Genomic DNA, 27,982 nt, shown 5'->3' with positions numbered 1-27,982 from the left:
AGCTTGCGCCCCCCCTTGTCCCAGGGAGTACCCATTCTGACAGGAGTGGCGAAGTGAGGTGAGTGTCCCTTGGTCCCGAACCGTGGGTCAGGCCCGAGCAGGCCGAACGGCCCCTGGGAGACAAAGCGCAGATGAGGCTAGCCGGACTCAGAGCCGCTTCCGCTGGAAGAAGGTTTTCTTTCCGGGCTGGCCAGGCGGCGGCTCGCCCCCCACCCCCCTCCGCCCCTTTGAGGCTCCCTGTGGGGTGAGGCGGCTCAACCGGCTCCCGTCGCCGCGCTGCTGCAAGCTGGGACGGGAGGGGCCTGGGTGTGGCCCCCTAACTCCCGCGAAGTGGAGCTCCTGACCACGCCCCCGCAAAGTCTGTTACGTACTTTCACCCCCTGACCTTTAAGGAAGGAGAATTCTGGAGCTTGAGGAAATCATTTTCCATTCCCAACCACCGCGGCAACACCTCTAAGTCTTATTTCCGCACTTCCTGCCTTCAGATTCTGAATTTTCTCCCTTTTCTTTGTTTCTCCTCTGGTGGGGGTTTGTAAGCATTGACTGCAGTTTTGGATGAAGGTATACTGTCCTAATCCTGCATGTCTACGGTTTATTAAACAACATAATGTTTGTGAATATTCGTAAAACTATCGTATTAGTTTTATGTGGCTCTTTACCAGAATTGTCATACATTTTCTCATGTAGTTCCTTCTGTAGGTTTTGAGTCAACAGCTGTGAGTCATCTTGGTAGTATCGGGTTGGATGCCTAAAGCTGCGGGAAGAAGGATCAGGAGAACTTTCAGGTAAACTGAAAATTGTTTATATCCAGGCCAGTCAACAACCAGGGTGCACACCTACCTTCTTTGCTCAGTTTCTTTTTGTATCCTTAGTACTCATGCTCCAGCCAAAATGAACTATGTATTCTTTTCTCTAACAAGGTTTATCACTGAAGCACCAACGTTTTGTGATTCTGTATCTGTATCCATGTCCTAGTTATAATTGGAGATGTGTTTGCAGATTCTCCCCAGCAGGAAGTAATTTTCTCTGAGCTTACCTAGCACTTTTTGTACCTCTTTTATGACAACCACTATTTTGTATAACAGCTGCTTGTGTTCTTAGCTTCACTACCATATTTACTCCTAAATAGAATGGTTTGTATCAGATTTATCTGCCTGCTACTTTACCCTGCACATGATATTACTTTGATAAATACTGAAAGATGGAATATATTGGGTGCCTCCTGGATGCCCAAGATGTTGCCAGCAAAGTTTAAGGGAACTTCAGTTTATCAGAAATTCAGCATAGTCCCTGTTACTCAACCTTTTCTTAAGCTTCCACTCTGAAGTCTCTTCAAAATGATTTCTTCCCCTCATATTTTATTAAAGAAATATTCATACGTTAAAAAGTTTAAAGAATACAATAAACATTCATGTAGCTTTCACCTAGATCCAACAGTTGTTAACATCGTGCCATATTTATTTCACTCCTTCTCACACACTTTTTAATTGTCACTGAGACATTTGGAAATAGGTTGCAGACACCTATTGTTAAGCAGACATCTCTAAAATTCCCAACGTGTATTTCCTAAGAATTATAAAGTTCTCCTGCAAAACATCATTATCACAACTAAGGAAGTTAGTAATTCTGTAGTCTTTGAAATTCAGTCTGAATGTATGTACGTTTTCCCATTTGACCCAAGAATGTCTTTTATACCTTCTCCTCCTTGCAAAAAACAAACAAACAAACCAGGATCCAGTCATGGTTTATGTATTGTATTTGGGTATTGTAACTCTTTGGGCTTAATCTAGAACAGTTCCCCCATCTCTCTTTCCCTTGTGACATTGTCATTTTGAAGTGTTTAGGCCAGGGGTCTTTTTGAATATCTCCTTTTTTCTTATTTCTTGTAAATCAGAAGTTGGTCTGGAGGTGTGATTAGATTCAGTTTAACATTTTTTGCAAGAATACTCCACAGTATTCATACTTTTCCAATCATGATTAAGTCTTCTCAAATGAAGCTACTTTTACCATACCATGAGCTGCTTGTTAAATCCATCCCACTTCTCAACATACCACCCTTCTATGATATCCTACAAAGAAGAGTTTGGTATTTAATCCTCCTGTCTACGTAGAGTATGTTAGTGCCCTGCAATGGCAACATAGACTGTCTACCTTTTAATAAAGTGTTGCTGCTACTTTGCCTACACTTGGAGCTGGTGCAATGTAATCTTCCGCAAAGTGTACTGATGTCAGCATAGTTTCATGAGTTTCAACTCCTGGCACCACAGGGACGGTTGATGAAAGATGTGTGGGCCCTGCAATTCAAATACAGATGAATCTTGATGTTATCAAAGCAGAGACTGAGGCAACTGCTGGCCATCTGGCCACATCCAATTTCGGCAATGTTATTTTTCTCCCTGAAACTCTTGCAAGTCCTAATTAGTCCTGGTATTTCTGTGATAGGCTTTTGGTAGCATTCATCAGAGCTTATTAAAAATTGCAAAATCAAGATTATACTTAGCACTTAGTACATTAGGTACAGTCTGTGTCCAATGGATAGAGAAGTGTTTGCAGAATTTACTTCATAATCACAAGAGGAAAACTCCCCAGTTGGCCAAGCTTATGTATTCCTTCTACCCTAGACTTATATTTGATCATGAAAGATAAGCAGAAGGAAGAAAATGCACTTAAGGGGACAGAAGAAAATGCTCTGGTAGGGCAAAAATTCTTAGATTGATACAGAATGTTTTTAGCCTTCATATTGAAAGTTAAGTAATGCACTCCTTCAGTCACTTCTTTTGTGTAGAAGAAAGTTTGCTCATGGTGGGACTATGAAACAGTTTTAAGTTTACTCCAGATTCAAATAAGGCAAAATAATATACCAATTAAGACCACAGTTTCTAGAATCAGACCTGGGTTTCAGGAACAGGCACATTCATTAGCTGGTGACTTTGGACAGTTTACTCGTTCTGTTTATCATCTATTAAATGGAGCCGTAAAACCTCTTCGAATTGTTGAACAGAATGAGTCAAACACATAAAATGCTTTATTTTAGCATAGTGTATAGTACATGGTATATGGTCAGTGTATGGTAGTTATTATTAGTAGCTTCTAAAGCAGTCCAATCTGAGTACATTGTAGACATTAAATATTTATTTATTGAATGAGTGAATGACTTTAAGTTGGTTCTCCAACTTTAATGCGGGGAACTTAATTAAAAATTAAAGATTCTGGGCTTCCCTGGTGGCGCAGTGGTTGAGAGTCCGCCTGCCGATGCAGGGAACACGGGTTCGTGCCCTGGTCCGGGAAGATCCCACATGCCGCGGAGCAGCTAGGCCCGTGAGCCATGGCCGCTGAGCCTGCGTGTCTGGAGCCTGTGCTCCGCAGTGGGAGAGGCCACAACAGTGAGAGGCCCGTGTACCGCAAAAAAAAAAAAAAAAAAAAAAAAATTAGAGATTCTGATTCATGAGTCTGGGGAAGACTCCCGAAAAATCTGTATTTTTAATAATTGTCCAGGGGATTTTGATATAGGTGATCTGAGGTTCAGGCTTTCAGAAATAGTAAAGTATCAAACAATTCTTTATTTCCCTTTCCCTGCATACTATTAAGTAGGGTTTATATCTCTGATGCTGAGAATATAAAAAGTTCTTCAGATACTTTTTTTTTTAAAGGTTTAACCCTTTTTTAAAGGTTAGTAGCTAACAGTTTTAGAACTATTTTCTAGTACTGAATTTTGAAAAAACAAATTATTAGAAAAAGGTATTCTGCATGAGTAGGATATGTCATTTTCTACTAACTTAACAGTAGTGTCTGCTACTGGTATGTAACAGAACCAATGGCATCATCCAGGTTCACCCAAGAAGAGCAGTTCCTGTTCTTAGGCCTAGGCATGTTTCAGAAGCTAGACACTGCACATATTATTCACATGAGTCTGGATTAATTAGCCAAATTGAACATGTTTCAACATTTTTCTACCAGCAGATGCCAGATAGCAAAACAAAATAGAATCTACTATAGTTTCCAACTACATGACATATGATGTTATTTGGCATCTCTGGTTGAACATGATCAATCCAAATTAAGCAGTCTGCTCGCATGTGGTCAACCTCTTGAATGAGAGTGAGCATTACTAATTTGTATCTGCTGAAAAACACGTCTTTTGGGACTCCCTCTTTCACCTTTTTCTCATGTTAGTTTACGTTCAGAAATCTAATATGCGTTTGAAAGCTCATCTGTCAGTCAACCACACGTCTTGCATAAGACAAAATATAATTTTTTTCATTTTTGTTCCTACCATTCCTGCCACCCCCATCGACAACCTGCAGCAGGGAGATTGAATTTACTTAAAAGGAATTAATAAATAGTCACAAAAGAAAAATATCCTTTACTGTATTCTACATAAAGAAGGTTGCTTCCGGTGCCTCCCTCGGTTCCTAGAGATTGTATTTTTGCTTCCTAATGCCCATTAATGATAAAAGAGGATCGTTTGGCATGTAATATATTGGCGTGGCTCTGTTTTACTGAAGTTGTGAAGTCAGGTGCCTGTAGTTGCCGGGCAGGTAATGTTAAGGGAAACAATAGGCAGTGGTGGGGATTGGAGAACTCCTCATGCTCATCTAAATGGGGCATCACTTCCCAGCCCCAGCCAAATTTTGCCATCTGGGGATATGGACCTGGTGTTACCAGATTTGTCAAGAGGAACTAAAATGTGGACTTCATGTGAAATCTCCTGATTTTTAAACATTGGTTCGAATACTTTTTAAACATTAATCAAGCCAGCAAAACATTTAACTGGGTAGCACCAAGGGCTACGAGTTTATGACCTCTGCGTTTCTTGCATAAAAACGCAATTGGTACTTTGGTTGAAAATCTCAGAATGCTTTATAAGTGTTTTCTTTTTTGCCATATTTCAGGTGCATTTACTTCTCTAAGTAAGGTAACAAGTCACTTATCACCTCCATCAAAAATTAAAGATAGAGGGGCTTCCCTGGTAGCGCAGTGGTTGAGAGTCTGCCTGCCGATGCAGGGGACATGGGTTCATGCCCCGGTCCGGAAAGATCCCACATGCCGCGGAGTGGCTGGGCCTGTGAGCCATGGCCACTGAGCCTGTGCGTCTGGAGCCTGTGCTCCACAACGTGAGAGGCCACAACAGTGAGAGGCCCGCGTACCGCAAAAAAAAAAAAAAAAAATTAAAGATAGAATCTTATGTACACCAAGTGTCTATTTCCTTGATTGCAATTTAAAAGGTTTTTACTCTTTTCCACCAATTTAAAAACTTGTTCACATTTTCTCAACCTTGAATTATATTAGGAAATAAGTTTTCTTTATTATCATATCTTTAATATATTTAAGAAAAATGGGATTTCCCTGGTGGTGCAGTACTTAAGAATCTGCCTGCCAATGCAGGGGACATGGGTTCAAGCCCTGGTCCAGGAAGATCCCACATGCCGTGGAGCAACTAAGCCCATGCGCCACAACCACTGAGCCCGCGTGCCACAGTTACTGAAGTCTGCGCGCATCTAGAGCCCATGCTCCACAACAAGAGAAGCCACTGCAATGAGAAGCCTGCGCACCGCAACGAAGAGTAGCCTCCGCTCGTCGCAACTAGAGAAAAGCCGGCGCACAGCAACGAAGACCCAACACAGCCCAAAATTAATTAATTAATTAAATTTTAAAAAAAGAAAGAACAATCCGGTAGCACATGTTCTTTAAAAGTAAATAAGTAAGATTTTTAAAGGAAAACATCTTTAAATAGATCGTGCTGTTTTGTAGGTACCATGGTGTTGATGAGGATTCAGAGGGTTTTTAAGTGTGGGAAGGCACTTAACAGGAAGTCTACAACAAGTTTTTTATTATAGAGATATGAAAATTAGACATGGAATAATAAATGTCACACTGTATTTCTAAGCACTTTTACATTCACTTTTCATTTGAACCTTGCAACTCAAGACTGATGCTAAACATGTTTTTTATGAAAAAAATCAAACCTCCAATTGGTTAGGAAATGTTTTCAACGTCACAAAGCTAATTAGCCAGAGTACAGCCCATTTAAGGTATAAACATGGAATATACTGACCCGAAAAAACTGAAAACAAACAAAAATGCCAGTACAAGCTTTTGTTTTAAATCATACATTGGATTATACCGTTGCAGCTTGTTTAAAATACTTGGGATCCGGCAGCGAGTCGCCCGGTAGCCGACGTCACGGCGCTGGAGTCAGTTCACTGCACGGCCGCTTCCACAGCCGCCACAGCCCCTGAGACTCGGCCGGACCGCTGTCGCCGCCGCCATGGCTCAGTACAAGGGTGCCGCGAGCGAGGCGGGCCGCGCCATGCACCTGATGAAGAAGCGGGAGAAGCAGCGCGAGCAGATGGAGCAGATGAAGCAGAGGATCGCGGAGGAGAACATAATGAAATCCAACATCGACAAGAAGTTCTCTGCACACTACGATGCCGTGGAGGCGGAGCTCAAGTCCAGCACCGTGGGTCTTGTGACCCTGAACGACATGAAGGCTAAACAGGAGGCCCTGGTGAAGGAGCGTGAGAAGCAGCTGGCCAAGAAGGAGCAGTCGAAGGAGCTGCAGCTGAAGCTGGAGAAGCTGCGAGAGAAGGAGCGCAAGAAGGAGGCCAAGCGGAAGATCTCCAGCCTGTCCTTCATCCTGGAGGAAGAGGACGAGGCAGGCGACGAGGAGGAGGAGGCGACCATGGACGACGACGAGCTGGAGAGGGAAGAGATCACCACAAAGAAGAGGAAACTGGGGAAGAACCCAGATGTGGACACGAGCTTCTTGCCTGACCGAGACCGGGAGGAGGAGGAGAATCGCCTGCGGGAGGAGCTGCGTCAGGAGTGGGAAGCCAAGCAGGAGAAGATCAAGAGCGAGGAGATCGAGATCACCTTCAGTTACTGGGATGGCTCTGGGCACCGGCGTACAGTCAAGATGAGGAAGGGCAACACGATGCAGCAGTTCCTGCAGAAGGCCCTCGAGATCCTGCGCAAAGACTTCAGCGAGCTCAGGTCGGCAGGGGTGGAGCAGCTCATGTACATCAAGGAGGACCTAATCATACCCCACCACCACAGCTTCTACGACTTCATCGTCACCAAGGCGCGAGGGAAGAGCGGGCCCCTCTTCAATTTCGACGTTCACGATGATGTGCGGCTGCTCAGCGATGCCACCGTGGAGAAGGATGAGTCGCACGCGGGCAAGGTGGTGCTGCGGAGCTGGTACGAGAAGAACAAGCACATCTTCCCCGCCAGCCGCTGGGAGCCCTACGACCCTGAGAAGAAGTGGGACAAGTACACGATCCGGTGATGCGGCAGCAGCGCGGCCCCCGCCCCTTCGGCTCCCTGCGGCCCCAGGATTCCGGGCGCCCAGCTCCCCGCTCCCGAGACGTGACGGGGCCTGCTCAGCCCCTGCCCCTGGCGCTGTTGGTCACCGCCTTTTTCTTTTACGATAGAGATATACGCGTCAGAGCTGGAGCACCTGTTGTGTGTTTAATTTTTTGTTGTTGTTGTTGTTGGAGTGTGGTTGCTTGACAGTGGTGTGTTGGTTTCTGCTTTATGACAAGGTGAATCAGTTACACATATACACATGTTCCCATAAAAAAAATACTTGGGATCCTAGAATACTCTGAAGCATTCGATTTCAGAATTTAAAAATGGGGTTTTGTACAATTAGGATAAGCTGGTAAGTTAAGATAAATTAATGGAGGGAAAAAAATTATGATGAAAAGCTAATGGTGGACTAGAAGTGGTAGGCACACCACTTGACCCACAGAATGGCTCTTTGGGGGCTCCTATCAAAGATCAAATATTAGACTAAGGAGACTTTAGTATGACCTAGGAGGAGAGTTTTTAAAACATCCAAATCCTGGCCTGAGCATTTTTAGAAGCTAAGACTTGGCTTTGGCATCCACAGTATGTTTCCATTTTGATATTTCTGATCCATATGTATATGTTTTGAGTTACCAGGAATGGAATTTGGATTTGAGTAATCTATTCCTCTTCTCTGTCTGCCCCCATCTGACTGTAGTCTACATTTTCCAGCTGGCTAGATGAAAATAGAGTATAATTTAAAGCTAACAGTCCTGTTTAGCTATTTAACCCATGATCTTGGTCTCAACAGTATGTTCTCATATAAGCTAATCTATGAAAAATATACAAAACTTGTAAGCTTTTCAAGTGTTGCTTATTGCTGATTAAGCTTGAGATCTGACAGTTCCAGTGGCAGCATCTTTTAAGAATAAGACTAATGCTGTAAAACAAAACCCACAGACAAAACAGTATTTTTTCCTACTAAAAGAGATTTTTTTTAGGGTGGTATCAAACATAACAACTGGAATGCTGAATCCTCAAATTAAGGAGAGAGAGTGAGAGAAAGAAAAGCCACATGGAGGTTAGATAGATATATAGCCATTAACTTTATTCTTTATGCTCAGTAATTATATTATCGATGTGTAATTTATTTTTATTGATTTTCACTAATAATTGGAATAACTCAATCCAAAATATTTTAAGTTTTTCATTTAAATTTATAAACATTTTTGTGGCAGAGAAGTATGGTAGGATAATTACTAAAATATGTTCAAGCATGAAAACATACATTAAAATAAAATTAAGTGCAGTGGAAATAGAGATGTAGGGAGAAAAAAAGATATAAAATTTCTGACTTAAAAAAGAGTTCTTGGGACTTCCCTCGTGGCACAGTGGATAAGAATCCGCCTGCCAATGCAGGGGACACAGGTTCGAGCCGTGGCCTGGGAAGATTCCACGTGCCGCAGAGCAGCTAAGCCCGTGCGCCACAACTACTGAGCCTGCACTCTAGAGCCCACATGCTGCAACTACTGAAGCCTGCACACCTAGAGCCTGTGATCCACAACAAGAGAAGCCACTGCAATGAGAAGCCCACACACCACAATGAAGAGTAACCCCCGCTCACCACAACTAGAGAAAGCTTGTGCGCAGCAACAAAGACGCAACACAGCCAAAAAAATAAATCTTAAAAAAAATTTTGTTAAGTTCTTCATTTTTTTTATTAATGGATGATGGTAGCTATCAGATTGCTATGATATTTTGATTATATTATATATTTTTTAAAGGATTAATACGTTATTTTTAAATATGCTGGAAATTTTATCCTTTGTAACTATTTAAACTTATAACAAATTTATATGTCTATCTAGAAATGTGTAAAAGGGTACCTAATTTCTCTGCCTAGTTTTTTCAAAAGAGTTATGCAAGGATAAAATTTGAGGACTACTGAACACATTCTTAAGGTTCAGAAGGACACTCTAGTGCTCTTGTCCAGTCCCACACCCATAATTTAGTTTGGTTATCAAACTAAATCTCCCCAGAGATTTCTAACTTGTCCAAGTTGTATGACTAATTTATGTTATCAACATGTATATGATTGACTTAAAGTACTAATCCTGCCTAGACATAAATGCCTTTCGACTCTCACACCAACAACTTAGTAAAATTTTTCATGACAAAGATTTGGTTTCCCTCTAGGTTCTTTTGTGTTAATTTTAGACATTATCCGTCAAAACCATTATCTCTGGGAGAAATTACAAACTAAAGAAACGGGGGGAAGGGAAGCAGCAGATTATTTTCTAATTACCCAGACCAAAAGCTTCAAAAAGTGACTATTTGACACTAAGCATTAAAAGTTTGGGTTCTATTACTGTAGGAATTTTATTTTACTTTTTTTTTTTTTTTTTTTTAGCGGTACACGGGCCTCTCACTGTTGTGGCCTCTCCCGTTGCGCGCGCAGGCTCAGCGGTCATGGCTCACGGGCCCAGCCGCTCCGCGGCACATGGGATCCTCTCTGACCGGGGCACAAACCCGCATCCCCTGCATCGGCAGGCAGACCCTCAACCACTGCGCCACCAGGAAAGCCCTATTTTACTTTTGCAATTTAATGTTTTCTCTTAAAATATGGCTTGCCCATCTGTATCATTTTAAAATCTGACATAGTACTCCATGGTATGGTGGTTCCATAATTTATTTGACCTGTGACATGTGTCTGAGTGCAGTGCCCTAATGAACATTCTTATATCTTTACACACTCATGCTTTGTTTCTTTAGTGAGCATTACTAGTAGAAGGTTTGGGTCAAAGAAAATGTGCATATTTAGTTTTAGTAGATACTACAAAATATTAAAAGATACTATAAATTATCCCTCTAAAAAAGCTGTACCAACAAACCTGCCCACCAATAGAGAGTGCCCATTACCCTATACATTCCCTAACTATGAATACTAGGCTTCTGATTTTCTTGCAAACTCAAAAGATGCAACGCACACACCAAAATGAGACCACAATGATTTTCACTTTCTTAATGAAGCTATAATGATTTTCCTGTTCAAATTTTAACCACCACAACACCCAGCCCTCCTAAATCCCCTTAAAATATTTTATTTTCTATAACACTTACTACCATTATGTTGTTTCTCTCCCCATACTCTAGACTGTAAGCTCTGAAAGAGCAAAGGTTTTTTTCACTTTTGTTCACTAATGGAATGGTGCCTGGCACATGGTAGATACATATTTATTGAATTGAATGATGTGGCACTTGAATAATACACATGAATTTCATCCCTAGCTGATATATTTCTTCTTTGGCCTATCTGTCCCTGGTGGTACACACATCTTACCTTACCAATTAGAAAGTACCCTTAGGGGTAACCACAACTCCTTAGGGCGCATCACACCAGGCAAAACACCCATGCTTGGCTATTAGCAGGTCCCCTGGAGAAGGATATACGTGCTCCTTCCTATGCTGGGCTCCCTGGGCAGTTGACTATCAAGACAGTGTAGCCTTGGCAGTGCTGGGCATCCAACCACCACCTTGCTTATTTTAGCCCTCCCTTCCTGTTCCTCTCCTGCCAATGCCTAGGGGGGCCTAGGAACAAGAATCAACCCTAGCAAAGTAGACACTCCACCCAGGCAAGTGACAGCACTGATCTTCCCCACACCAGGCCCAACCCACTCCCTACAAGGCCTTTGGCTCCACACCCTTTCCAGTAACAATGGAAGCTTAGAGAACTAAGGTTTGGTAGAGCAGCAAGCTTCATTGTTTTCCGCAAGCCAGATTTTGGATGTGAAAGATGTATAAAGAAGAGATAGCAAAAGATATTGATTAAATTCTGAGTAACTAGAGTTGCTACTCTAAAACAGGTAAGATTTAAGTATTCATCATTTTATCATTTTGGTGATTAAAAATTTGGTGATATAAAAACCTTTAGATGCTATGCATTTCTCTCAGGTTCATCAACATTTATAATGTCTATCCTCCCTTTCAGTAGCATATCATGTCAGATTTGTACCAAATAAGGGCCTAATGAATATTTTCATTGTGCTATCTTTAATGGAGAGGCTAAGTGTTGTTTGTTATAGTTGTATTCAGGCTATTCAGAGATCTGAAATATTACTAACCTTCAACAACAACAAAAACAAACAAACAAAAAAAAGGAATGATCACTAGTTACCACTGGCAGGCCTAAGTAACAAGAAGGAAAGAATGTGTCAGAAGGAAAAGCTGTGCATTCTGAGTAAACTGTATATTGCATTTATCTCAGATTCTAGGTAGTGATGAGTTGCTTTATTCCTGGTCCATTCCCTACTTCATCTTCATTCCCAGAGAGAGCATTATAGGGGTAAATTTCAATGACAGTTGTGGAAAGCAGATAGAGCTTCCTCAGGAACTTTAGATCTTCCAGAATAGGAATTTGAACAAGAAGGGGAAGAGGCTTGGTGGATGGAGAGTATGAAGCTTTTTTTAGGAATGTCAAAGTAGAGGTAATGGGAATAACTAAGACCAGAAGCAGCTTCACTTGATTATAACTAATTTGCAGTGGGTGGTAAAGGCAGGCACCAAGCCAGCATCACCACATTATAAATAATCTTTCTTCTGTGGTGGTGATGTTGTGAAAGATATACAGTGAGTTGCATCAGTATGGCGAAATATCACAAAATGGATGGGACTGTCTAGAGAAGCATCTGTGTTTGGAAAGGGGTCATGCTACAAGTTACAGTCCAGAACACCTTGAATATATATAACATGGCATAAACTGGGATGTAACACTGGGAACGGTTGTCGTCAGCCAGAGGTGACATACATGCTGGGATATTCATAACAAAATACTCACGTGAGGGTATTCACTGGTGCTTCAACATACAGTGTCTCTGTATTAGAGGAAAATAATAAACTGAGAACACACCTCACTTCTAGTATTCAAGAGCCAATTTCACCTGTTTGTGTTGCTTCCTTACAAATTGCAGCTGTGTAGCCAGTAACTGATCCTTAAGATGTTTTTTGTCATTATAGCAAAGGAATTAAAGTAAAAACTGGCTGTTAGTTACTGAAAGAAGTGGGGATGTTAGGCAGCATTTACATACTACCTCCTCCTTTCCCTAACAGTCTGCCTTACCCCACCTCCCAAATGGTCATGTCTTTTACATCACCCACCATTCAGGGGAGATGCTATCAGCTTCACATAAATCCCTTTGGTTTTCCTCAGCTGGATAGATACCTATTGGATAATTTACCTTTGCCTGAAAAACTTAAGCCCAATTTTCACTAGGAGGGGAAAAATTTAGAACATGCAGCCTTCCAATTACCACCACCACTTATGAATGAAAGTTGACAAGATCTGCATGCTTATATGAACTATCTCAACCTTGTTTCAATGAAAAGACTCACAGGTAATTAACAGGAAAATTATGCAAGGATAGGATAGTTCATTTTCTATAGGAATTGTGATTTTCTTAAACTACAATGGAAATATGTCAAGCAATATGCTTTGGGAATTCATTCTTGAATAATACTAATAATTGTTTTCTCATTGAAGGAAGAAACTATCCAACAATTCAGATATGGCAGAAATGAAGTCAATGTTCCGGGAAGTTCTTCCGAAACAAGGTATCTAAGTCACAAATACTTAGGTCATAGAATATTGTAGGAACCTAAAAACTAATAGGCAGTGTCATGTAGCAGGCTCAATAGCTGAATATCTGAAACTATTTTGTGTTCTATACACCACACATACTCTCCACTTTTACTATGCTTTTGTCATGAGTAGGTTGTAAAGGAGTAATCCATTGCTTCCCCGTCCCAACCAGTAAAAGGATGTAAAATGACAGTTGGATTGTTTCTTAAATGTAGAAATTCTGTTACACTCAAGATTGCAGATTACAATAAGGAATTTCCAGTGGAAAAAAATAGCACCATAATTTACCATAATACTAAATAAGGTCTGAAAGTGGGGGAAAAGAAACCTAAATCAAACAATGTAACAAAAGCCGAAGGTTTAAGTTAAACATTCAGTAATTTGAGTATTCATGTTAATACCATACTTTACTATGTATTGGTTGTTGTTGTTGTATTTCCATTTTTTAAATTGAAGTATAGTTGATTTACAGTGTTGTGTTACAGGTGTATAGCAAAGTGATTCAGTTATACATACATATATATCTACTTTTTTTCAGATTCTTTTCCCTTATAGGTTATTACAAAATATTTAGTATAGTTCCCTGTGTTATACAGTAGGTCCTTGTTGTTTATTTTATATATAGTAGTGTGTATATGTTTATTCCAAACTCCTAAGTTATCCCTCCCACACCTTAACCCTTTGGTAACCATAAATTTGTTTTCTGTGTCTGTGGGTCTATTTCCATTTTGTATGTAAGTTTATTTGTATCATGTTTTTTAGATTCCACATATAAGCAATATCATATATTTGTCTTTCTCTGACTTACTTCACTTAGTATGAAAGTATCTAAGTCCATCCATATTGCTGCAAATGGCATTATTTCATTCTTTTTAATGGTTGAGTAATATTCCATTGTGTGTGCGTGTGTGTATATATATACATACATATATATATACACATACATATATACACACACATATATATATATATATACACATATATATACCACATCTTCTTTATCCATTCATCTGTCAGTGTACATTTAGTTTGCTTCCATGTTCTTGGCTATTGTAAATAGTGTTGCAGTGAACATTGGGGTGCATGTATCTTTTCAAATTATGGTTTTCTTCAGATATATGTCCAGGAGTGGGATTGCAGGATCATATTGTAGCTCTATTTTTGGTTTTTTAAGGAAACTCCATGCTGCTCTCCATAGTGGCTGTACCAATTTACATTCCCACCAACAGTGGGAGGGTTCCTTTTTTTTTGACACCCTCTCCAGCATTTATTATTTGTAGACTTTTTGATGATGGCCATTCTGAACAGTGTGAGGTGATACCTCATTATAGTTTTGATTTGCGTTTCTCTAATAATTAGAGAAGTTGAAGTTGATCATTTTTTCTTGTGTCTGTTGGCCATCCATATGTCTTTGGAGAAATGTCTACTTAGATCTTTTGCCCGTTTTTTGATTGGGTTGTTTGTTTTTTTGATATTGAGTTGTATTAGGTATTTGTATATTTTGACAATTAATCCCTTGTCAGTCTCATCATTTGCAAACATTTTCTCCCATTCTGTAGGTTGTCTTTCTGTTTAGTTTATGGTTCCCTTTGCTGTGCAAAAGCCTTTAATTAGGTCCCATTTGTTTATTTTTGTTTTTATTTACATTACTCTAGGAGACAGGTCCAAAAAGATATTGCTGCAATTTATGTCAAAGACTGTTCTGCCTATGTTTTCCTCTAGGAGTTTTATAGAATCAGGTCTTACATTTAGTTCTTTAATCCATTTTGAGTTTATTTTTATGTGTGGCGTTAGAGAATGTTCTAATTTCGTTCTTTTACATGTAGCTGTCTAGTTTTCCCAGCACCACTTACTGAAGAGAGTGTCTCTTCTCCGTTGTATATTCTTGACTCCTTTGTCGTAGATTGACCATAGGTGAGTGGGTTTATTTCTGGGCTTTCTATCCTGTTCCATTGATCTGTATGTCTGGTTTTGTGCCATACCATACTGTCTTGATTACTGTAGCTTTGTCATATAGTCCGATGTCAGGGAACCTGATTCCTCCAGCTCCGTTTTTCTTTCTCAAGATTGCTTTGACTATTCGGGGTCTTTTGTGTTTACATACAAATTTAAAAATGTTTTGTTCTAGTTCTGTGAAAAATGCCATTGCTAATTTGATAGGGATTGCATTGACTCTGTAGATTGACTTGCATAGTATAGTGATTTTGACAATAATGACTCTCCTAATCCAAGAACATGGTATATCTTTCCATCTGTTTGTGTCATCTTTGATTTCTTTCATTCCTGTTTTATAGTTTTCAGAGTTAGGTCTTTTGCCTCCCTAGATGGGTTTATTTTCCTAGGTATTTTATTGATGTGATGGTAAATTGGATTATTTATTTCCTCTTTCTGATCTTCCATTGTTAGTGTATAGAATGCAACAAATTTCTGTGTATTAATTTTGTATCCTGTGACTTTACTGAATTCATTGATGAGCTCTAGTATTTTTCTGGTAGTGTCTTTAGGATTTCCTATGTATAGTATCATGTCATCTGCAAACCGTGACAGCTTTGCTTCTGCTTTTCCAATTTGGATTCCTTTTCTTTCTTTTTCTTCCCTGACGGCTGTGACTAGACTTCCAAAACTATGTTGAATAAAAGTGGCAAGATTGGGCATCCTTGTCTTGTACCTGACCTTAGAGGAATGCTTTCAGCTTTTCACCGTTGAGTATGTTAGCCCAATTCCTGGAGACTTTTTTTTTTTAATCATAAATGGATGTTGAATTGTATCAGAAGCTTTTTCTGCATCTATTGAGATGATTGTGTGCCTTTTATTCTTCAATTTGTTGATGGTATATGACACTGATTTGCAGATTGAAAAATCCTTGCTTCCCTAGGATAAATCCCATTTGATCATGGTGTATGATCCTTTTAATATATTGTTGGATTCAGTTTGTTAGTATTTTGCTGAGGATTTTTCCATCTATGCTCATCAGTGATACTGGCTTGTAATTGTCCTTCTTTGTGGTATCTTTGTGATACCTGTGGTTTTGGTATCAGGGTGATGGTGGCCTCATAGAAGGAGTTTGGAATTGTTCCTTCCTCTGCAATTTTGTGGAATAGTTTCAAGAAGGATAGGTGCTAACTCTTCTCTGAACGTTTGGTAGAATTCACCTGTGAAGCCATCTGGTCCTGGACGTTTTTCAGGGGTATTTTAATCACAGATTCAATTTCAGTGCTTGTAATTGGTCTGTCCATATTTTCTATTTCTTCCTGGTTCAGTCTTGGGAGATTGTACTTTTCTAAGAATGTCCATTTCCTCTAGGTTGTCCATTTAATTGGCATATAGCTGCTTGTAACTTCTCCTTTTTCTAGTTTTATTGATTGGGGCCCTCTCCTTTTTCTTGATGAGTCTGGCTAAAGGTTTATCAATTTCATGTATCTTTTAAGAGAACCAGCTTTTAGTCTCATTGATCTTTTCTATTGTTTTTGTTAATGTCCCAAGCAAGATGTTAGCCTTCAGATGAGTACTCTTGTATATGTTTGCCACCAGCCTTTATGTCCTGAGACCCACAGTCACCTCCCACCTCCCCAGCAGACCCTCCAAGACCAGCAGGTACATCTTGCCCAGGCTCCTATCAAGTCACTGCACTTTTGCCCTGGGTCCCAGGGCACACAGTACCTTGTGTGTGTGCTCCAAGAGTGGAGTCTGTTTCCCCCAGTCCTGTGGAGCTCCTGCATTCAAGTGCCACTGACCTTCTAAGCCAAATGCTCTGAGGGCTCCCCTCCTGATGCCAGACCCCTGGGCTAGGGAGCCTGACATGGGGCTCAGAACTCTCAATCCTGTGGGAGAGCTTCTGCAATGTAACTGTTCTCTGGTTTGTGGGTTACCCACCCTGGGGGGTATGGGATATGATTATTTTGCATGTGTGCCCCTCCTGCCATCTCATTGGGTTTCTGCCTTATGTCTTTGGATGTATATCTTTTTTGATAGGCTTGTCTTTTTTATTGACGGTTGTTCAGCATTTAGTTGTGATTTTGGTGTGCTCATGAGAGGGGGTGAGCTCAAGGTCCTTTAACTGTGCCATCTTGTTCCTCCTCTTATTTTTATGTACATTGTATTTCCCCCCAATTTTTTTGAGATTAAACATTTGACACAAAAAGTTGTCTCATTGTAGCTTAGGATCTTAGAAAATTCAATACCTTATGAACTTCCTAGTATTAAATGTTGCTTTTATATTTTTATACTGAAGATACACTCTGGGGGGAGCTATGAGAACAAGAGATTTTTCAATGTCAATGGATTAAGTTTTTAGACCTTAATTCTAGCTGCAAATCCAAACCACCGAACAGCTGTGTTATCTCACTCCAATTCTTCTTTCTTTTTAAATTTTAGGGCAGTTGTCTGTAGAAGATATAGCCACAATGGTGCTGTGTAAACCCAAACTTTTACCCCTAAAATCTCTGACTCTGGAAAAACTAGAGAAAATGCAGCAAGCAGCACAGGATACAATTCGCCAACAGGAAATGGCAGAAAAAGAACAACCGCAAATAAGTCACTGAATGATAACTTAGCACTTCTGCAGAACACCCTACACCTTCCTTATTAACAATAGCTAGAAAATAACCTGCACCTGTATGCTTAAAGCAGTATGTATTAATAAAACAGATTTTATTCCCATAATATAAAAATAACCAAGATTAATAAATTTGGATTGTGAATTTAAACACTCCAGTTTGGGCCTTCCCTGGTGGCGCAGTGGTTAGGAATCCACCTGCCAGTGCAGGGGACATGGGTTCGTGCCCTGGTCCGAGAAGATCCCACATGCCGCAGAGCGGCTAGGCCCGTGAGCCACAACTACTGAGCCTGCGCGTCTGGAGCTTGTGCTCCACAACGGGAGAGGCCGTGACAGTGAGAGGCCCGTGCACCGCGATGAAGAGTGGCCCCTGCTCGCCGCAACTGGAGAAAGCCCTCGCACAGAAACGAAGACCCAACACAGCCAAAAATAAATATAATAAATTTTAAAAAAACAACAAAAACCACTCTGGTTTGTACTGAACAGAAGCAATTTGAAAACTGTGAACCCAAATTTTGGGGGTTTTTTAACCCAAGTTTTTAGAACTGCAAATTATTTTTCACCATTCCCGTTACTATCAATTTTCTAGATAACATTCTTAGGCACTAGTGAGTAAATGCACCTTTTATAGTCAGAATCCTGTAAATGTTTATTAAAAACTGAATTTGAAGAATTTTGTGTCTTGACACATCTAAGGCTATCTTGCCTGACCAACTGATCCTACTAGTAATGACAGAACTGTACTTCTTAAACAAATTTAATTTTTAAGAAACCCTCACCTATCCAGTAGTTACCTAAGCTTTTAATTATACTGATTTTAAGGACTTACCTGGCCACCTTTGTCTTCCAGGTATCAAACACAATTTTAAAACCCTAAAAATGGAAATTAATATGGACTTGAAAGAGCCCATGAAGTAAATATGAACATAAAATTGGAAGTTTTAGTTCTAAAAGACTGTAGCTAAACCTGTAATGGGTATGTTCTAAGAATACCTTTGTGAATTCTCAATATAATTCTTGGTTGGTTTGCTGCAGTCAGTATCAGACAATTTAAATAAGTATGGACCTTGAGGCCTTGCTGAGCATTTATGCTCTGCAAAGGAGGTCAGAAATGTGATCACTCTTTAAATAACTTATTTATTGGTAACTATTTTCTCAGACACTGGGTACATGTAAAACTATGAGTCTTTGAAGAATAATTTTTTGTAACACAAGCATTACTTGGTAATAGAACTTAAGAATTTTGAAAGGTATATATGTTTTAGAAATTTCATTAAGCTCTAGCTAAGATCAAAAACAGGTAAGTGTGCAAGTATTTCCCACCAAGTATAATATTAAAATAATTTATTTACTACTGTACTCTTGTTTTAAAAGTTTGCTAGGAGCAAAGTTTAAAATTCACTAGGTTCAAATATGCTCTTTTATATGATTTAAAATTTTTTGTGTGAAATGTTTTTTGAAAGCCCTAAAATAAATGTACTCCCAATAAAGAATCAACACTGCTTCACGTGTTTTATTTTGTCATACATTCTTCTAGAACTGGGTTCATTCGTCCAGTTTTGTAGAAAAATAGATGTTCCAGCCACCATTTACTTAACTGTCTAGTCCTTAAGACTGAGCAATATGTTCCCTGGAAAGATGAATAAGTCTTCATAACTAAGCCATTTTTAAAAAATTCTTTAAGACAAAGAAATAACTTTTTTTTTTTTTTTTACTCCCAAAGCACAGTATTTCAACAGCAGCAGCCAACATGGGGTTTTAGCAGCTTAACTTTACCCCCTAAATAAAGCTTTGTATAAACCAGTGATTTTACTACAAAAACACTGTCCTTAAAAGAAAGGAGTGGCAGTCAGACATCAATGCAAAACTTGGAATGATTATGTCATAAACATGGCACTTAAAAAAGGTAGCTTATGAGAATATCCCACTTGAGAAGTGGTTACTTTTCTGTCCCTCCTTTACACGCTCAAAAAAAAAAAAAAAAAAAGGAAAAGAAAAACACTTCATTTAAAAATTTCCCTTAAATGTAAGTTTACAAAATTTCAGAAATGCCTTGTACCCAAAACAAGTGCTAAAAAAAACCCCAAAAACCTGTGCTAACAACTCTTACAATTCAGATATATATATATTTTTTATAACATCTAAGACTGCAAGAGTTCTTATATTCAGTAGCTCTCTGGTTTAAGACAACCTCCATCTCCTTCACTTACAAAACGTTTTCTGCCCCTGCAACGAAAAGAACACAAACATGAAAACAGATACAAATTCTGACTACAGTCAACTAAAAGAATTTAAAAGTTCATCTTTTTTGGTTATTCATTAATTTCCAAAGCAATCTACAGATTCAATGCAATCCCTATCAAATTACCAATGGCATTTTTCACAGAACTAGAACAAAAAATTTCACAATTTATATGGAAACACAAAAGACCCCGAATAGCCAAAGCAGTCTTGAGAAAGAAAAACAGAGCTGGAGGAATCAGGCTCCCGGACTTCAAACTATACTACAAAGCTACAGTAATCAAGACAGTATGGTACTGGCACAAAAACAGAAATATAGATCAACGGAACAGGATAGAAAGCCCAGAGATAAACCCACACACATATGGTCACCTTATCTTTGATAAAGGAGACAAGAATATACAATGGAGAAAAGACAGCCTCTTCAGTAAGTGGTGCTGGGAAAACTGGACAGCTACATGTGAAAGAATGAAATTAGAACACTCCCTAACACCATCCACAAAAATAAACTCAAAATGGATTAAAGACCTAAATGTAAGGCCAGAAACCACCGGAAAACATAGGCAGAACACTATGACATAAATCACAGCAAGATCCTTTTTGACCCACCTCCTAGACAAATGGAAATAAAAACAAAAACAAATGAAACCTAATAAATCTTAAAAGCTTTTGCACAGCAAAGGAAACCATAAACAAGACCAAAAGACAACCCTCGGAATGCAAGAAAATATTTGCAAATGAAGCAACTGACAAAGGATTAATCTCCAAAATTTACAAGCCGCTCATGCAGCTCAATATCAAAAAAACAAACAACCCAATCCAAAAATGGGCAGAAGACCTAAATAGACATTTCTCCAAAGATGATATACAGATTGCCAACAAACAGATGAAAGGATGCTCAACATCATTAACCATTAGAGAAATGCAAATCAAAACTACAATGAGATACCATCTCACACTGGTCAGAATGGCCGTCAAAAAAATCTAGAAACAATAAATGCTGGAGAGGGTGTGGAGAAAAGGGAACCCTCTGCACTATTGGTGGGAATGTAAATTGATACAGCCACTATGGAGAACAGTATGGAGGTTCCTTAAAAAACTACAAATAGAACTACCATAGGACCCAGCAATCCCAGTACTGGGCATATACCCTGAGAAAACCATAATTCAAAAAGAGTCATGTACCACAATGTTCACTGCAGCTCTATTTACAATAGCCAAGTCATGGAAGCAACCCAAGTGTCCATCAACAGAGGAATGGATAAAGATGATGTGGCACATATATACAAGGGAGTATTACTCAGCCATAAAAAGAAACGAAATTGAGTTATTTGTAGTGAGGTGGATGAACCTAGAGTCTGTCATACAGAGTGAAGTAAGTCAGAAAGAAAAACAAATACCGTATGCTAACACATATATATGGAATCTTAAAAAAAAAGGTCATGAAGAACCTAGGGGCAAGACGGAAATAAAGACGCAGACCTACTAGAGAATGGACTTGAGGACACGGCGAGGGGGAAGGGTAAGCTGGGACAAAGTGAGAGAGTGAGAGAGTGGCATGGACAGATATACACTACCAAATGTAAAACTAACAGCTAGTGGGAAGCAGCCAAATAGCACAGGGAGATCAGCTCAGTGCTTTGTGACCACCTAGAGGGGTGGGATAGGGAGGGTGGGGGGGAGGAAGACGCAAGAGGGAAGAGATATGGGGATATAATAATATGTATCAGGGCTTCCCTGGTGGCGCAGTGGTTGAGAGTCCACCTGCCGATGCAGGGGACACAGGTTCGTGCCCCGGTCCGGGAAGTTCCCACATGCCGCGGAGAGGCTAGGCCTGTGAGCCATGGCCACTGAGCCTGCGTGTCCGGAGCCTGTGCTCCGCAACGGAAGAGGCCACAACAGTGAGAGGCCCGCGTGCCGCAAAAAAAAACAAAATAACAAAAACAAACAAATAATATGTATCACTGATTCACTTTGTTATAAAGCAGAAACTAACACACCATTGTAAAGCAATTATACGCCAATAAAGATGTAAAAAAAAAAAACACTAACATGAAAACAAATTCTGACTACAGTCAACTAAAACAATTTAAAACTTCATCTTTTTTGGTTATTCATTAATTTTTGAAGGGGTGTATTGGCATTTAAATTTTTAAAAGTCAGAATTCCTCTAAGTCTTTTGAAAAGACTTTCCCTGATACATATCCTAGAACATATCAAATGAACTGCTTAATCTGAGCAGTTTTTAAATAAAAGCTTGATGATTGAAATAAGTTCACTGTCCAAATGAAGTCATGTAAAAAAACAAGTTAAAATATAAATAAGGCAAACATTATTATGCTGTTTGGAAATTTAATACAAACACACCTCAAAATTATTGTGGGTTCAGTTCCAGATCACCACAATAAAGTGCTATCACATTAAAGCAATCACATGAGTTTTTTGGTTTCCTGAATATAAAATTATGTTTACACAATACTGTGGCCTATTAAGTGTGCAATAAGCATTATGTCTAAAAACCCAATGTACATATCAAAATTAAAAACTACTTTATTGCTGAAAAATGCTAATTATCATCCGAGCCTTTAACAGGTCATTAATCTTTTTGCTGGTGGAGGGTTAGAAATACTGAGAACTACCAAAATGCAACACAGACACAAAGTGAGCAAATGCTGGTTGGGAAAATGGCACCAATAGACTTGTCAACACTGGGTTGCCACGAACCTTCAATTTGTAAAAAACACAGCATCTGCAAAGCATAATGAAATGAGGTATGCCTGTATTTATTTCTACTATGTCATTAATATTATTTGAAAGCTAAACACTGAACCAAATAGGAAACACCAACATGATTGGGAATTATGCAAACTAGAGCTACAGAACCTATCAAAATATCTATGTTTAAAAATGTTTAATTTTTTCTCAGATATAGAAAAGCCATAACCCGAATGTGGAAAAATAGAGTCCAATTAATTCCAGTATATGCCCCTTTTTAAAAAATATTTATTTATTTATGTTCTTTATTTTTTTCTGGCTGTGTTGGGTCTTTGTTGCGGCATGTGGACTTCTCTCTCGTTGCAGTACACAGGCTTCTCCCTAATCGTGGCATGTGGGTTTACTCTCTCTAGTTATAACTCGTGGGCTCCAGGGCGCATTGGCTCTGTAGCTGTTGTGCGCGGGCTCCAGGGTGCATGGGCTCTGTAGTCACGGCGCGCGGGCTCCACAGCACGTGGGCTCTTGTTGAGGCACGTAAGTTCAGTAGTTGTGGTGTGCGGGCTTAGCTGCCCCGCAGCACGTGGGATCTTAGTTCCCCAACCACGGACTGAACCCATGTCCCCCGCATTGTAAGGAGGATTCTTTACCACTGGACCTCCAGGGAAGTCCCATATGCCCCATTTTGAGATTCCTGCTATTTCAAACTCAAGAGACCTTCCTCTATAATGTAACCACACACTAGCTACATGTAGTGACAGCAGCCCAAGAGGAATAGTTGAACGGCAGCCTAAAGCAGTAAGTGCTAAACAGAACCTGAGCAGGATTAGCCCTGATTATTCTCTGACCCTAGACCAATACACAGAGGCATTCAAGGTCACACACAAATGTGCACTCCGTCCAAATAAGCAAAAGGATAGAGATAAAAAGCGAAAGTTCTATGAAATACATAGAAAGTGTAGACATTTCTTCAAATGACCCTTGAAAGTAAAGCCACAATAGAAATAACTAGTTAGACTTTTGAATAGAGGCTGAAAAACTTTTTAAAAGAGCCAGTGCCAAAGTGTTAACCCCTTTTCGTACTAAGTCTAAATGTAAACCAGCTATATTTTCCTGAACAGAAAGGCTTCACACTATAATATTAGGAGATCAAGGCTGGAAATGAAGCAGCAAGTAGCAGAAAGCCTTGCCAAAGCTGACCGTTGTTACTGATGTATACCACTTGGCACGTCAGTACATCAAAGATGCCATCACCAAAGTAGAGATCTACATTTTCAAACATTTTTATCAAAGCCATTAAAATGTATATCCCACCATTATCTTTTTCTTCTCTCTTAATGGCTTCTAAACTTTGTAGAGCAAAGGACACTATCGGAAAGTATTTTTTGAGATTTAATTCTCACAGTGCACTTACATAAAAATACATAAAGACTGACTTCTTCAGATAAAAATTACAAAAACTTAAAATATAAAACAGACCCAGACAAGAAGGTTAACTGTTGCTAAACTTTTATATCTATTACAATACAAACTTCATTATAAGCTTTAACAATGACAAAAACAATTCATCAACGCCTAAAGAGTTTGAACCTAGCAGCACATATATAATACCTCCAAAAGAATCACACACACACACTTTCTAGAGAGGTAAAATCCAATCTGTCCCAATTCTCCATTCTATGAGGGAGCAAAAGGAACCCCCATGAAATACAGGAATGAACCTAGATCTTAAAAGCCATAAAAAGTCTGGATCTATCCTTGGCTTCTACCGTGACCTTAGAAAAGGTACATTACACTGCCTTAAGCCTCAATTTTTTCATCTTACTGGTGATATCTACTCTGAAATAATATTTAAACTACTTAGAACAGAGCCTGGTACCCAGAACTGCTCCACAAAATTATTTTCCTTCCAATGAACTGTGGCTTCATGAGGTAGTCCTATACAGATTTACAAGAGAACAAAATAAGCTTCACCCTTGTATCTCCATAAATTCTGATGATTTTCACTGATGAGTGACTTCAGGGAAGATACTATTATTTTTCAGACACAGCTGGAATGACAGAAAATTAGCTTAGCCCTCCCAAGCACCTCAGCCAGTATTTCATGTTGAGAAGGTAATAAACAAAGTACCTTGAGGGACAAAGATCTCTGAGTTGTCTGGAAATTATTCCAGCCTGAAAACATTCTTCTACAAATCGCTCAAGCACAGAGTATGAATGTGGGACATCCAGATTAATGTCTGGAATTTCACTGTAAATTCTCTCATAACCCTAAAACAATGGAATTACATACAGAGTTGTTAGCCCATATAAAATACATAATGCCATACAACCCATCACTATTATCAATCTATATTTAAGGCCAAATGTTCATATAATTAGACTGCAGTCAGATCCGAACCTTGAAAAGTACAAAGAGTAAGTCTATTTTTTACAGAATATTTTCTTTAAAACTGTTCTCTCAGAAGAGCTTCAGGCAGACATTAGACGTTGGACACATTTCTTCCCCATCTACTTCTCTATAATACATTTACTACATTTCTAAAAAATAAAAGGCAAGTAAGAACCTCACCAATATTTAATAACAATGCATACAATTTTAAATAGGAATAAATTAAGTACTTTATAAATTTGTTAGAAATTCATGTTTCTCTCTAGATATAAAAAAGAAATTATCACAATTTAGAACTCTTGAGGAAGAACACATACACATCACATTTTTCAAAATACAGGCTCAAAAGTACTGGAGTATTTATTACTTTCCAGGAAATGGCTATAAGAGGTTCAAACATAAACAGTACCATTAAAATATATACATATATATATACACACACATATATATATATAGGCATAATATTACTACACAACCCTAAAAGAAAATTTCATTGACAATTCGTAATCTGTATTCAATCATATATATTTAAGATGTAAGCCTAAAAATTGTTCAAAATAATGTTATACTTACTCTTTTCATTTGGTCTAGAGTAATGGTAGAAGATTTCCAAAGAGATTTTAATAAGTCCAAAACCATCTTAAATGTACTTTCTCCAGTTGACTCTAAAACCATTACAATGGCCTAAAAATTGAATAAATGATTGAATTATTGCTCATTTTCATATAAGAAACTGCTCCTAAAATCTATCAGATCTCATCTCTAATACGTATATATATGTATATATATGTATAGATGAGGATGATTATAATTATAATTTTTGTGACTTTCTGTTTGAATTTAAAAAAAATCCCACAAGGACTCAGAGGCAAAAAATACACAAATCAATTATCACTGCAAAGTAAAGGAGCTGTTGCAGTGGAGGATTACTGGACTGAATGTCAATATTATGACATAGTATGAATGTGTTTTGTGTTCGGTAATTGCAATCATTATTGCTTTTGTTGCGGTCATCCATTTACAATGCTTGGTGTCAGTTTATTTATCTCCTGTAAAAATAAAATACAGTGTGTGTGGAGGGGGGAAATAAATAAATAAACAAATAATAAAAGATGAGGGAACTAATACTTTAAAAGTTAAAATGAATCACTCAAAAGCACACAGATGAGAAGTGCAAGGCTAAGATTTAAATCTAGAAATGCTAAACATTATCTAAGTACTTTTCATTTAACTCAAACCTCCTGGCATTATCATTATCTGAGATAAAATGACAGATGCTATATAGAAATTAAAGCCAATGCATTTTGTTAACATATTGCCACATATCTAATACAATATGTTGAGGGGGCATATTCTGGAATGAAAACATTATTTTAATAAAGATATTATAAAATAAAGGAAAAATCTGGAAAGTATGTATCATGAATGCAAATGTTTTTATAAAGTTAAAAATACTCTTACTGTATGATCCGGAAATTCAACACCTAGGTATTTACCCAAGAAAAATGAAAAGATATGTCCACACAAAACCTGTGAGTGAACATTTATGACTGCTTTTTTAAAATAATCACTCAAACTGGAAACAATATGGTAGGTCTATTCAAAGGAATATCACCCAGCACTAAAAAGCGAATTTACTGTTACATAAAATGACATGGACATATCTTAAAAGCATTATGCTACCTGAAGAAGGTCAGACACACAGTATGAGTCCATTTATATGACTGATAGTCTGCGAAAGGCACAACTATAGGGACAAACATTACATCAGTGGTTACCAGGAGATGATAGTGGTAGGGGAGCAGGTTAGCCCCAAACTTTTGGAAGTGATGGAAGTGTTCTATATTCTGAGATAGTGGTTATGTGACTTGATACATTTGTCAAAAATTCATTGAACTGCACAGCTAAAGAGTATATTTTACTCTAAATTATACCTTGATAAAAAAAGAAAAAATTGTAAAACCCTCTCCCCCTTAATATTAAAATTTTTAAAAGAAAACAAAAATGTATGTTATTAAAGCAGCATTAAGTCACTGTAGTGCAAAAAGGAACACTTAATAATTCTTTTTGGAATGTCAAAGTAATCTTACTTCATATACAAGCTCATGGTGAAAATGAGGTACTTCCAGTTCCTTAAGGCAGTGTTCAGCTTCAGATATGTCTCCAGAGAGTAAATACTCTTTCAGCAGCATATCAATCTATTAGATTTAAAGATTGAGATGTGTTAGAATTCTTGATTTTTAAAAAATTCTGTTTTGCTTAAGGATTTATTTACCCTCATCTCAATAAAGTACATGATAAATAGGTCACAGACAGTTGTCTAAGAATAGTCTTGACATGACACTATCATAACAGAATTTTTTAATAATTAAAAAGCAAATCCCCAAATTTTAAATGGTTCATAGTCATGAAGGGAATGCAGTGTTTCGGTGTGTTTTAATAATCCACTGCGATCGACGAGTAGACTTCAGATGTGTTTGGCCTGAGTTGTGACCATAATGCTTCAATGCTCCCTGTAAAACAAGGGACCTTAAATACCACTAGAGGGCACTAACTGAAAGTCTCAAAATGAATTTTTAAAGTGGCACAAACCCATTTCCATCAGCATGACATTAAGTGGGAGCCAAAAAATGAGAGATAATAGGGCTTTACTAGACAGGGCAAAGATTTCCAAAGCAGTTTTCTCTTTTCTCTACAACTGAAGATTTGAGGACCATTATTTAAAATGCTCGTCAGGAATTCAGCTTCCAGTTATAGCTAAGGAGGCAAGTCTTGACTCTCCTGTTTAAAGTTGCACAAGAACATCTATGGCTCCAGAGAAAAAAAGTTTTCCAGCACAAGAACTTCAACGAGGAATGTCCTCCCCTATACATCGCCTGGTAAAATCGTCTTTGCACCTAGTAGACACTCAATGAATATTGGCTGATTGAAATCTCATTTAAGTATGTTCTACTTCCAACTTCTACAATGTATTTCCATTAAAAGTAGAGTAAAATTTGATCAACAGAATATATCTTGATGAATAATTCCTACTATCATGCTTTAGGAAAATAAATATTTGAAGCATGTTACTTGAATAAAGTATTCTCATTTTATAATTATAAGCTAACATATTTATTATTTAAATTACATCACTTAGCTTTTTAACTTTGTTATT

At 38.5% G+C, this 27,982-nt stretch overlaps 3 protein-coding genes across 3 annotated transcripts in view; 2 read left to right on the top strand and 1 right to left on the bottom strand.

Annotated features, from left to right (window-relative positions):
- Window positions 1-687: 687 nt before the first annotated feature.
- BBIP1 (BBSome interacting protein 1) lies at window positions 688-18,891 on the top strand. The gene is made up of 3 exons (XM_082641582.1): window positions 688-785; window positions 12,827-12,897; window positions 17,300-18,891. The coding sequence occupies exons 1-3, from the start codon at window positions 745-747 to the stop codon at window positions 17,464-17,466; spliced, it is 279 nt and encodes a 92-aa protein (XP_082497708.1). The 5' UTR covers window positions 688-744; the 3' UTR covers window positions 17,467-18,891.
- On the top strand, window positions 698-10,119 carry LOC309815079 (protein FAM50A-like). Its single transcript, XM_082641565.1, has 2 exons — window positions 698-785; window positions 6,133-10,119. The coding sequence occupies exon 2, from the start codon at window positions 6,269-6,271 to the stop codon at window positions 7,286-7,288; it is 1,020 nt and encodes a 339-aa protein (XP_082497691.1). The 5' UTR covers window positions 698-785; window positions 6,133-6,268; the 3' UTR covers window positions 7,289-10,119.
- A 75-nt stretch (window positions 18,892-18,966) lies between the features above and the next one.
- The window catches only part of PDCD4 (programmed cell death 4), a 28,860-nt gene continuing 19,844 nt past the window's right edge, over window positions 18,967-27,982 (bottom strand). Inside the window, exons 9-12 of the mRNA XM_082641551.1 lie at window positions 26,916-27,023; window positions 25,399-25,509; window positions 24,565-24,704; window positions 18,967-19,706 (exon numbers count right to left, since the gene is read on the bottom strand). Coding sequence (XP_082497677.1) covers window positions 19,646-19,706; window positions 24,565-24,704; window positions 25,399-25,509; window positions 26,916-27,023 — 420 coding nt within the window. The 3' untranslated portion in view covers window positions 18,967-19,645. The remainder of the gene's footprint in view (window positions 19,707-24,564; window positions 24,705-25,398; window positions 25,510-26,915; window positions 27,024-27,982) is intronic.

The sequence above is a fragment of the Mesoplodon mirus genome (assembly GCF_964341445.2).
Source record: "Mesoplodon mirus genome assembly, chromosome: 2".
Taxonomy (NCBI): Eukaryota; Metazoa; Chordata; class Mammalia; order Artiodactyla; family Ziphiidae; genus Mesoplodon; species Mesoplodon mirus.
This window is presented reverse-complemented; position numbering and strand designations above follow the sequence as displayed.

Excerpts from the sequence above, each read along its gene's own strand:
- BBIP1 (XM_082641582.1), top strand. The coding sequence starts at position 745 with ATGCCTAAAGCTGCGGGAAGAAGGATCAGGAGAACTTTCAG. Across the intron at positions 786-12,826 it reads AGGATCAGGAGAACTTTCAG|GAAGAAACTATCCAACAATT; the intron begins GTAAACTGAAAA and ends TTCTCATTGAAG. Across the intron at positions 12,898-17,299 it reads GGAAGTTCTTCCGAAACAAG|GGCAGTTGTCTGTAGAAGAT; the intron begins GTATCTAAGTCA and ends TTTAAATTTTAG.
- LOC309815079 (XM_082641565.1), top strand. The coding sequence starts at position 6,269 with ATGGCTCAGTACAAGGGTGCCGCGAGCGAGGCGGGCCGCGCCATGCAC.